We start from the raw sequence: 12687 nt of genomic DNA, 5'->3' as shown, positions 1-12687 counted from the left end.
CACTGCATCTGTATCTTTGGGGTAAATCCCCAGCAGTGCAATTGCTGGGTCATAGGGCAGGTCTATTTTTAACTCTTTGAGGACCCCCCACACAGTTTTCCAGAGTGGCCGCACCAGGTCACATTCCCACTAACAGTGCAGGAGGGTTCCCCTTTCTCCACCTCCTCTCCAACATGTGTTGTTTCCTGTCTTGTTAGTTTTCCCCATTCTCACCAGGGTAAGGTGGGATCTCATTGTGGTTTTGATGTGTATTTTCCTGATGACCAGTGATGCGGAGCATTTTTGCATGTGTCTGTTGGCCATGTGTAGGTCTTCTTTGGAGAAATTTCTGTTCATGTCTTCTGCCCATTTCTTGCCTAGATTCTTTGTTTTTTGGGTGTTGTGTTTGATAAGTTCTTTATAGATCTTGGATACTAGCCCTTTCTTAGATGTGTCATTTGCAAATATCTTCTCCCATTCTGGAGGTTGCCTTTTCACTTTGTTGACCGTTTCCTTTGCTGTGCAGAGGCTTTTTATCTTGTCCTCTCTCTCTTAAATGCTTCTTCCTCTGTCCAGCCTTCCTTTTCCCATTTAGAAAATCCCAAACAGACTTCTGTAAGGGGCCTCTCAAAGGTCTCTTCCCGTACAAACCTTCCCAACTCCAAGACTGAATCAATCATTCCCTACCCTAGGCATGTATTTCTTATAATAGCAAATTTAGGGGTAGGAGTTGCCTACCCAAATTAATATTCATCTTCTTTCAGAAACTGTCCCCTTTGGTGGCAGCAGAGCAGCTGTCTCTGGGTCACATGACCATATATTTTGAGCATCGAGGACTGAGTCAGGGGAGGACATCCTAACCAAGCCTTGCTTCCCTCGCTTAGACACCGAGGCCAAGACAGACCAGCTAGTGCTCAAGTTGGAGGACATTTAAACTTCAGATCTGCGGGCAAGGCAACATCTCCATTATATAGAGAAATACAGAAAGCTGAGAAAACAAAAACACTGCTATGGCTCATGATAAGTTTCCAGTGTCTTATTCTAAACATTCATGACCCCTGATCAAATGTCCTCATGCTGAGTGATGGGAAAACTGCATCTTTTTTAAAAAAAATTATTATCTAGGTATAGTTGATATACAATGTTGTATTAGGTTCAGGCGCCCAACATAGTCATTCAACAACTCTATGCATGGCACAGCGCTCACCATACTATGTATGGTCACCACCTGACGCCACACGATGCTCTTACAACAGTACTGACTATACTCCCCATGCTGCACTTTTCATCCCTGTGACTTATTTTATACCTGGAAGTTTACACCTCTTTTTTTAAAAAAAGTTTTATTTATTTATTTGAGAGAAAGAGAGGACATGAGCGGGGGGACATGCAGAGGGAGAAGAAGAAGTAGACTCCCCTACTGGGCAGGGAGCCCAACCCAGGGCTCCATCCCAGGACCCCGAGTTCATGATCTGCGCGGAGGGGAGATGCTCACCCGACTGAGCCACCCAGATGCCCTGGAAGTTTGCATTCCTTAATTCCACTCATCCACCTGCTCCCCATTCCCTCTGGCAACTGCCAGTCATTCTCTGTATTTATGAGACTGTTTCTGGTTGTTTTTTCAATTTTTTTTTTTTTTTTTTAGGTTCCACATGTTAGTGAAACCATATGGTATCTGTCTTTCTCTGACTTATTTCATGCCCTTTATGAAGGTCCATATATGTCATCACAAATGACAAGATTTCATTCTTTTTTTCTGGCCAAGTAGTATGCCATTGTGTATATACACCACATCTTTTTTTTTTTTTTCCTGAAGCAACTCATGGTAAGTCCATTTATTTCCCATTTGTACACGCCCCGTTTATTACTTTGTTGTGTCATCTGCCCAGTACTCCCCGTGCCCATTCCCTGCTCCACCTTGACCACTCTGCTCCCGCTGACCCTGGAGCTGCAAGATCCCAAACATCAGCCTCCACGCATCAGTGTAAGGGACAGGCTGAGGGAAGGAAGCCTATCTGTTCCTTCGTTTCTCCTAGCCAGCCACTCAGAGGCACTGACAGTGGAGCTGCCACCCGCAGGTCACAGTGGGAGAGCGTAGGTTCTTGGCAGGAGCTGGTCATTTTCATGGCCCCCTACTGCTACCCTAGGACAGGCTCCAGGAGCTCCTCCTAAGTGAAGCTCTAGACCCAGGACTCTTGAACTTTCCTTTTGGTTTTTTAACAACACTTAACTGTTTCCCTCACACAGGTTCATGCCTTCATCAAGAGATCTGACGGTGAGGAAGTGGATTTTGCAGGTTGGCTCTGCTCCACCATTGGCTTTAACCAGCCCAGCACACCGACCCACGCAGCTGGTGTCTAAGTATTTGGGAAGCAGCAAAGAGTGAGTCCCCTGCCCGGTGGTGTGCCATATTGCTTTCAGGCTTCTTTCCCATGCCTGTCTCTGTTCAGACGTGCATTTCACCTGCTTCAGGAATCTGCTTCTTCCTCCTACTACTCTTCGGGCACATCTTGTGCTCAACTCCAGTGCAGTTTGGTTGTGACTGATGCTTCATTGTCCACATGCACCAGCGTATCATGTGACTGTTGAGGTGCAAGGTGAGAATAAAGCATCTCATCTCCTCTCCTCGAACTAATCATTGACTGGAGGGCTAGTTCTTCAACCTTGAGCCGATTCAGCTGGTCGTCAGGGCCACCTTCAGCCGGAGCAGCGTTGTACACCCCATCTTTTGTATCCATTCATCTACTGATGGACACTTGGGCTGTTTCCATCTGTTGGCTATTATAAATAATGCTGCGATGAACACAGATGTGCATGTATCTTTCCCACTATCTATGTGTCTATTTTTGTGCCAGTACCATACTGTTTTGATTACTACAACTTTGTAGTATTATCTTGAAATCTGGGATTACGATACCCTCAGTTTTGTTCTTCTTTCTCAAGACTGTTTGGCTATTTGAGAAGACCCCTGCATCTTTTTGACCAATCCCAACTCTTGGTGTGAGCTAGCTGGAATGGGCTTCAGATACTACTATCATGTAAGTCCTGATAAAGACACTCTTTCTTTACCTACAATGCCTTTATATAGCAATGAGGCATTTCCACTCTAAAATCAAAGCTGATACATAGATGACTCCGGTGCTGTCATTTTCCTAGCCAATTCCCACTGCAGACGTGATGAAGGCATCACAGCACTATCTGGGTTTTACAAGTCATCACCACGTGTTCCACACGGCCCCAAAGAAATTCACTAGAGTTGGCACACAAGAAAAAAAGTCATTGGCAATCAATGTTCTAGGCTGGAATCTACCAGTAAAATCTACCATAAAAAGGTACCATCTTTTTTTTTTTTTTTTAATTTATTTATGATAGTCACAGAGAGAGAGAGAGAGAGGCAGAGACACAGGCAGAGGGAGAAGCAGGCTCCATGCACCGGGAGCCCAACGTGGGATTCGATCCTGGGTCTCCAGGATCGCGCCCTGGGCCAAAGGCAGGCGCCAAACCGCTGCGCCACCCAGGGATCCCAAGGTACCATCTTTTTTATGGTCATAATCACAACATTCAGCTCTGTGCCTGACACAAGGTCAGTATGGGGTAATGCTTGCTTGGAGGATAAATTATAACCGTAATGTTTTAGTCCGATTGCTCGTTTCTGCTTCTTCATTCATCCACCTTACCCGGCTGGGATTCATTCTTTCCCATTTTAGAAACAAGGTGAGTGATTTGATTAGTAGTGAAAGAGCTGAAATAGAACAGTGCCTCTTGGTGTCAGGTGCACACTTACAACCCATCTCCACCCATCTATAATGTGGAGTTTTGTTTTGTTTTTGCCTCTGGGAATTTGGTCACATTTTAGAGTTCATCAGTTTAGGACAATGGTTACTAAAAACCCTTACAGAATCAGAGCACTCTGTTCTTTCTCAATTAATGATTTATATTCATCAAATATGGCCTACAAACTTATTGGTACATTATCTGGCCAGTTTATTCAAAATTTATCACAAATTTATATGCGATCTGAAAAAAGCATGATCTAACTACTACATGATAACCAGTAAAACTGCAGCAACTGTAAATCCTGCGAACTTCAGGAAGTATAAACTACAGGAAACCTGTAAACTTCAGGAACTGTGTCTGCCACAGCAAAGCCAAGCTGGTTCCGCTCCCCACTTAATGTCTTTATCATATACAGCCCTCCAACAACGGGTGCACCTCCCTGTCCAACTGCAGCAAAAAGTCTGACTACCTTGGTAGACGATGGTCAGTATGCAAAGAGAAAGAGCATCTTAAAAATCAGTAACATACCAACTCCATCAACTGTTTGAGCTGACCTATCTCCTCTGGCAGCGACCCAAGTTTGTTGTTACTTGCGATTAAGACTTTGAGAGGCAGACCACACAGGCAGGCAGGCAGGGCAGACAGCTGATTCCGACTGCAAAGACAATACAAGAACACAGGTAAATACACAGGCCACTTCACACTGTTTCTGAATGTTTGTGAACAAACAAGAAGAAAGGAGCGACCTGAGAAGACGTTTTACAATGATAACAGGTCCAAGAACGTTCCTGCATGTGTCATAAATCCCAAGTACAAAAGATAATAAAATATATTTCTTTTTTTTTTTTTTAAGATTTTATTTATTTACTCATGAGAGAGAGAGAGAGGCAGAGACACAGGCAGAAGGAGAAGCAGGCTCCATGCAGGAAGCTCGACACAGGATTCGATCCCAGGATTCCAGGATCACACCCTGGGCTGAAGGCAGGTTCTAAACTGCTGAGCCCCCCAGGGATCCCCAATAAGATATATTTCTAAGAAAGAAGGGCAGGGCACCTGGGTGGCTCAAGTGCTTAAGCCTCTGACTCTTGATTTTGCTCAGGTAATGATCTCAGGGTCGTGGGATCGAGCCCTGGGTCAGGCTCCACGCTCAGCTTCTCCCTCTCCCTCTCCCTCTGGCTCTCCCCTGACTCTTGCGTGTGGTCTCCAAATAAATAAATAAGTAAATAAATAAAATCTTAAAAAAAAAAAAAAAAGAAAGAAAAGCATAGGCAGTTCTGTGGGAAACAACTTTTCCCAGCACAAAGAACCCCATCAAACCCCCTGCAGAAGAAGTGGACTCCTCGGCCAGCCAGGAGGCAGAGGGGCATCACGCCCTGTGCCACCAATAGCAACAGGAAGCTGCTGCCAACTATTCTCTTCCTGACAATGTGAGCAGGAAACACAGCAAGAACCAAGCACCATGAAGGCATCCTCCCATCCATGTTAGAAGTAAGGCAACTTATAAAGGACCACCAGCTTGATTTCCAACATTTTTGACTCTGCTTCTTTTTGCTGACACACAGCCACTGCGGGTAAGGTCTACTGGGGTGTCCGCAAGGGAGCTAATTAAAAGAAGAGAAGAGTCAAAAAAAAAAATTAAAATAAAAAATAAATTTAAAAAAAAAAAAAAAAGAGAAGGGTCAAGTTGGCCTTCTGGCAAAAAATGAAGCTGAAGCCTCAAGGGGTTCAGTTTAACAGATTTCCCAGAAAAGTCTGGGGCCAGGTCTCACTTCTGCTTTGCATGAAGAGGTTTTCTACCAGAAGTATCTGAACTTCCTATCATCGATGCTTAGTTTTCTGAGAAATGGGAAAATAAGGGATAAATGAAATCAATGAGCCATCCTCATATATGTCAGCCATTTAGTTCAACCTCCTCTCCCACAAAACAGAAGCAAAGACAAAAACCCTTCCTGCCATCAAGTAGGGAGATGGATGGTTTTGAGTTTCCCGGCCGTTCTGATGAAGCCAACGACCAGGCCATGATAGATCTAAAAGTCTCTTTGTCATGTTATTGCAACTATGTGGAACATCTTCTTCTTCTTCTTCTTCTTCTTCTTCTTTTTTTTTTTTTAATGTGGAACTTCTTTTGTGTGTATGTACCCACGTGTGTGAAGCTCCCCAGGTTGTGGTACTGCGCGCATGTATATCTGGGCACACATAAATCTGTGTGTGGGAGAGGGAGGGACAGACAGCCTGAAAACACACCAAAATGTTATCAGTAGTCATTTGGGGGAGAATTAGATCCAATGAGTATTTTAAAATTTTCTTTCTTAGACTCTGCTCGATCTCAGGATCAATCCCAGGACCCTGTGATCATGACCTGAGCTGAAGGCAGATGCTTAACCGACTGAGCCCCCCAGGCGCCCCTACAGCTCTTGGTTTCAGCTCAGGTCATGATCTCAGATTTGTGGGAGGGAGTCCTGCATGGGGCTCTGTGCTCAGCGGAGAGTCTGCTTCTCTTCCCCTGTCCCTACCCCACTTATGTGCAGGCTTGCTTTCTCTCACTCTTTCTTTCTCTAAAATGGATAAATCTTAAAAAAAAAAAAAAAAAAAGAAATACCTATCACTATAAAAAGATACACTTCATCTGCATACTGGTTACATGGGTGCTTCTGTTGGTGAAAACTCACTGAGATATATGATTATGAGCTGTGTACTCTTCTATATGTATTATATTTCAATTAACGTTTTTACTCCTCTACTCTCCCATATGAGGGAGTGGGAATCATACAGCTGAACAGAGGTCATCTCCAGCTGATGGGCTGAGAAAAAGCAGGTGGTATGCTGATGGGAGAGCTTTCTTCAAGCTCCAAAAAAACCCTCCTTGGACACTACCTCTGGAGAAGAGAACTAAGTTTATTAAAAAGCGGCAGGTAAATCATTTGGAATGTAATTTGTGGTTATAATTATTATGTAATTGCATAAAGTGAGGACTGGTTCCTTAACATGTTAATAGGACAATATGTATATATATATTATATTTTATTAAAATATATATATATATTTTTAAATATATATATTTATTTTGGAGCCATATTTAAACTTTGTTTTGAAGACAAGGAAACAAAGATCAGTATTTTCAAAAATTTCTACATTCCTATTTTCCACAGAATTAACAATTACAGTTGAAGATTCTTCCCATGTTTCTTTGCTTGGAAACTCAGACTTCAATATTGCCAGGCTCACTTTAATGCAGGCATCTCATCACATGAACAGATACTGAACCGGGACAGACACTTATCACACCATTCAAGTAATGCAGTGAAGGCTCTGCTCATTCAGAAGCACAGGATTGGAGATTACAAGGGATTATTCTCACAGGAATTCCAGCGTGGATACTAATCTAAAATAAAATGACATTTAAGCATTCTAAGGGTAGATGTGAGCACTGATTTTAAAATTTAAAATAATTAGATATAAGCATGATTTCTTTGATGGGGGTGTAAGCTTTGGATGCTAAAAGCTGCTGGTGGAATAGTCTATTCATCGCCGCCACCCCCCGCCCCCACCACTGTCGTTAGGCACCTGTAGATACATCCAGATGCCAGGACTTTTTGTTACAATACAGCCTGCTACAGGCCTGGGCCACATTTCCTCTATTTCACTGATCCATTCTCTTAGGCTCTACACTTCATATATTTTATCACAGGATGTTCCTGTATTACTGGTAATTTCCCCAATAGAAAAAGGAAATACACATGCACACAAAAACCCATTAGCCATCCAGCAAATATTTATAGAGGACAGAAGAAACTGCATTCCCTCTAATCCTCTACCCACTAAAGACCACATTGGTAGCCTGAGTTTTTTGAAACCACTCAGCTGGCAGCAATTTTTCTCGAGCAAGTAAGTGCCTGAGGCTGAAAACAACTATCCTGCTCCCCACTTGTCTCCTGCGGGCCTCTGTGCTAAAAGCAGGCCGTCTGCAGAGAGAATGTTTAAAATAAGGCCCTATCATGTCTGATAATGTAATGGCCAACATTTATTTTCAAATCTACCCTTCTACCTTCCATCTGAAAGCAAAATTTAAAAAAAAATTTTTTTTAACTCGTTCATTACAAAAGATTAAATTAGTGGGGGAAAAGGGCCACTCGTTCAGAAGCAGAAATTACAGATGTGGTCATGGCAGCCTGAGCCTTGGTGCCCAGCATCTCTGGTCACTCTCAGTGCCTGGTCTGGGTGGAGGTTGGCACAGGGAGGGGCCAGAAGGTGCTAGGCTTTCACCAGGCTGTGTTTATTGTCAATGCTTCCTCTTCCATCTTTCTCAACTGAATGACTCCCTACTAGGATTTATGGGTCTATTTCCTCATGTCAAGATAAAACAAAGCGGCTCAACGTTAATAATCTGAACACTCTTGATAGCTTTGGTTTACAGAATACATTTCTCTTGGCTTCAAGTACCACTATCCCCCACTTAATTCCTTAATTAAGGAATTTGCAAACGAAGTCACTTCCCTATGGTTTTACTGTTGGAGACTCCTCATTTAATGTGTTTTGACTATGGCACTTAGTAATATCCATATGTTCAGACCTAATGGCAGTATTTAACATTATTTGTTATTGGTTTAGCAGAAAGTTATTTTCCCTAAAGTAGTGATAAAAAAAATTATGATATTTTTACATGTGATTTTATTATATGGGCATCATTTTTTTTATTCTACTGGAATGTAACTCTTTTTAGCGTATGGGTTCACTGAATAATTGAGTGTAGAATTCATGTAGCAGAAAACCATTTATAGAAAGACTTTTGTCACAGGGCACCTGAGTGGCTCAATGGTTCAATGTCTGCCTTCAGCCCAGGGCATGATCCTAGGGTCCTGGGATCAAGTCCTGTATCAGGCTCTGATTCTCCCTCTGCCTGTGTCTCTGCCTCTCTCTGTGTTTCTCTCATGAATAAAAAAAAAATTAAAATAAAAAAAAAAAGACCTGTCATATACTCACCCATTCAACTGGTGGAAAGGTCACCAACTGTGGAATTAGAAGGCCTGGGGTTCAAATCTTGCCTCTGCCGCAAACATTTAGTTTAGGGTAAATGTTTAACCTCTCTGGTATTATCGTCCTTAAAAAACAGGTAAGCATACTTATCTAACATGAGACATGAGATTATGGATGCACAAGTGCTCAGCCCAACATTAAATCTACATAAAGATGAAGCCATACCCGACCACTAATGTGGCAAAAGCAGTAGGGACAGGACCAATAAAGAGCCTATGTGTGCTTAGCTCGGTGTTGGCTATTTATTTTATTTCTTAACTGCTAAAATTTCAGTCACTTTTAAAATACGGTTTTACATTTCATTCACTGAAAACATATACCAATACCAACATATACCAACTAAATATAAAAATGATCACTTTGAGGCATGTGGGCTACACAGTTTCAGGCTAACAGAAACCAAGTTAGCTATTACGGGTCTGGAGGCCCTGGGTGAGCACATACAAGCACATCAATGACCTTCTCTCCCCCAGCTTCTCCAAATGCCGGGTTCCCACTATTTCTCTGGGAAAACACAAATACCCAGGACTCATCCTCCTTGTTTACTGTTTGGCTTCTGAGGAGTAACTGAAATAATGATGTGAGATCATTAACCATCACAAACCCATTCAGGAAAATATCCCAGCACACATCTAAAAAGCTACCAGGAGAGCAGGACAGGTTTTGTGGGGTGGACACTCCGGCCTCACCCTCGTGAGTCTCGGCCAGGGGAAGGAAACAAGCATATGGTAGTTATTGCCACTGTTTGTGGGAAGAGTCCATCTGCACTTGGTGTGCGACCTCCAGTAAACAGCAGCTATTTTACTGTAGCCAACCAAGCAAGTTTCCTTTTTCAAAAGATACCTCACCTAATTTTGTGTTTATGGTTTTTGTTTTTTTTTTTTTTTTGCATACTCTGTCCAACTTTCATTCAAGGTAAAGTAACACTTTTATATTTTTTTTTCTGTTTTGCATATGACACTTGACTGTTAATGGTCTTTATACACACACACACGTTAGTGAACAATATCTACAGAGAACCATTTCCTTTTTCCTGCTGGCTCCATTCTGAAACACCCACCCTGGCAAAATGTCTCACCCTCGCTTCCCCTAACGACAGAGTACTACTTCCCCTTCATCACCAGCTCTCCCCCTGCATTCCCACCATCATCATTATATGCCTGGGGATGCTTACCAACAACAACCAGAGCCTTGCTTCACGTTGCCCGGGATATTTTCGTGGACCTTCATTTTATAAATGCAAATTACATACATGTCATTTTAATCATGCTTTACATGAAATTTGTAAAACAGGAATTCGATCGAGATGATGTGCATGTACAAAATCTGGGCACCCACGTGGAAACTGAACTTTGAAAGCAGTTATGCTATCTACAACTTGAGAAGAGCAATTACTCGAAAAAGAGAACTAAAAGAAAAGCAAAAAGCAAAAAAGTGAGTGTCTACAGCAGCTCAGAATTCAGGCCGATTGCTGCACCAGCCCTTCTGCTGTGCATTTTCGCTGCGCATACCTGCACCATATTTGGCCACTGCAACTGAGCCCGGTTCCCACAATAACAGCCTATCAGTCTCCTCCTGAGTATAAATAAAGCCTTGCTTAAAATACTCCACTGTCTTATACTCTCCATGGCCAGCAGCCACCACTGCCGCGATGTCTGTAATTAGATTTCAAAGTGTAATTATTGATAACTCGCCCCCCTTTTCTGTCATTTCCTATGGCTTGTTTTTTTTTTTTTCCTCAGAGCTCTTCAGTTCTAAAAGGACAAGGCTCTACAAACTATTACTTTAAGTTTCCTCCTTAAGGAAAAAAAAAACAAAAAGAAGATGCTCTTAAAGAGTTTAAAGAACTTGCTCCAACACATTTGATCATGCCCTTCCTTCACTCTAAAATGGAGCTGAGTGTTCAAAATCAAGGAAGCATTGGATGTTCAGAGAGAACGCAATTATCAGATGATAGCCCGAATATTAATCTGCCAAACCCCTTCAGAGGCAAGAATGCAGACGTAGGCTCCTGTGTGGCTCAGTCAGTCCAGCATCCCAACTCTTCATTTCAGTTTGCGTCTTGATCTCAGGGCTGTGAGTTCAAGCCTCGTGTTTTTGTTTTGTTTTGTTTAAACAGAAGCATTATATGAAACTTTTATTTTACATGTCCAAAATGCTTGTACAACATACAGTGACTACTTCTAACGTTTATAGCATTTTTTCCATAGCACAAAAAGAAAGCTTAGTGACACACAGGTGTGCTACAGTGATGCTGGGTGGAGCCCTCAGGAGCCCACTTTGCACAGGAGGGCTGAGTGTTGTTGACATTTGGGTCCTGAGCACCTGCTGGGAGGTGCAGGCGATCCCACCAAAGCAAAGGGTGGGGTCTCTGTACCTCGGCCAGGCTGCTCACCTGCTACCTATCATAGGGGGGAGAGGACGACGATAGAAGAGGCTTTTCCAGGACTGTCTTGGGCACAAGACTTAAAAAGAACACACACACACACACACACACACACAAACATATATAATAAAACGTATGAATAGGACTGTAGAGGCCTGAGCCCTATGTCTTGCAAAACAACACTGTGCAAAACAGGGTTGCTGGCACATAGGCAAACAACCACTAAATGGCCAAGAAAGATGTATCAGCACTGAAGATAACTGGAGCCATGTTCCAGGTAGAATGGACACTAGCTTCCTATTCCCAGGAAAGTATGCCTACCTTGCCCACCTTCTCCTCCATGCCAGATCACTAAGCCACAATGTTAACTTTAACATTTTTCCTCCACCCAAAAAGGAAGGGATAGCTGTACTGACTTAAATGAAACAGGCGGCCCAGACCAACTTCCGCCCAGGGGGTGAATACAAAATATTCATAATAAAATTTAAGATACCTGAACATTTTTTAAACATGCTCATCTGTCATTTAAAGACGTATGTCTCCCCATCTATTTCAATTTTTGAATGCAGAAGGAATTGCATGAATGTAAGTCTATATACATCTTCTTTTTCCTACTTCTCCTTCCAAGGACGTACATGCACATAATCGCAGCAGAATATCTGTTGTACCAATTTCACAAGAGCTTCCATCATGTAACTTGACAGCCAATAATAACAGAGTTCCATTTAACCACTCCAGTATTTCTACAAATCAGTAGCATATCCACTTTAACAACACCACTAGAAAATCCCCTTACTTTACTAGGTCTTTTGCACTATTTTTCTTAACCCATATTGCAATACATATGACACAGCATACCACAAAGCTTGATTTGACAGTTCAAGAAACATTTCTTGGGGAATTATTACGTATAAAGCACCTTGTTAGGCATTTAGACAACTACTATTTTATTTATATGCACAACAATTATGTATTATAAGCATTAACCCCTGACCTTTCAGATGCAAAAACTGATGTTGTTCAGAGAGTTTAAAGAACTTGCTCCAGGTTGCCTACCTAGTGACTTGCCCTGTGCTGTAGAGTTTGAAACCATGTGGGTTAGGCTTCACATCAATGTCTGTGATCTTCCTTCAATACAACACAGCCTATTTTCATTTACTTTGGAATAAAATGTGAAGGGAAGCCAAGAAAACAGGAGGTGGGAGACCCCAAATTCCAAGCAGGAGGCTATGAGATGCTAGACTGGTGGTTCAATGATTAATTTCTATGTAAAAGGATGGAAGATAGGGTCAAAGATGATTTCTGAGATTCCAAGTTAGGGGACTGGAGAAAAACAGGAGTGTGAACAGGAACAAGCATGCTTATTTGGAAAAGAAGAAAATGAGCTTCATTGAGCAGATGCTGAATTTTGAGGAGTCAATAAGCATTGAAGAGGAACTAAATTTTAGGCAATCAGGAAAATGAGGACCTGTGTCCAAATGGCCCAAGGGGATGGACGATATACTGGAGAC

At 42.3% G+C, this 12687-nt stretch overlaps 1 protein-coding gene across 4 annotated transcripts in view; it reads right to left on the bottom strand.

Annotated features, from left to right (window-relative positions):
* The window catches only part of LRCH1 (leucine rich repeats and calponin homology domain containing 1), a 212487-nt gene that overhangs the window by 84005 nt on the left and 115795 nt on the right, over positions 1-12687 (bottom strand). For all 4 annotated transcript variants that reach the window (XM_072783082.1, XM_072783085.1, XM_072783083.1 and 1 more), the window contains exon 3: positions 4285-4411. In XM_072783082.1, the coding sequence (XP_072639183.1) occupies positions 4285-4411 (127 nt within the window). The remainder of the gene's footprint in view (positions 1-4284; positions 4412-12687) is intronic.

This window comes from Canis lupus, chromosome 17, assembly GCF_048164855.1.
Source record: "Canis lupus baileyi chromosome 17, mCanLup2.hap1, whole genome shotgun sequence".
NCBI classification, from domain to species: domain Eukaryota; kingdom Metazoa; phylum Chordata; class Mammalia; order Carnivora; family Canidae; genus Canis; species Canis lupus.
Note: the sequence above shows the minus strand (reverse complement) of the source record. Positions and strands in the feature narration are given on the sequence as shown.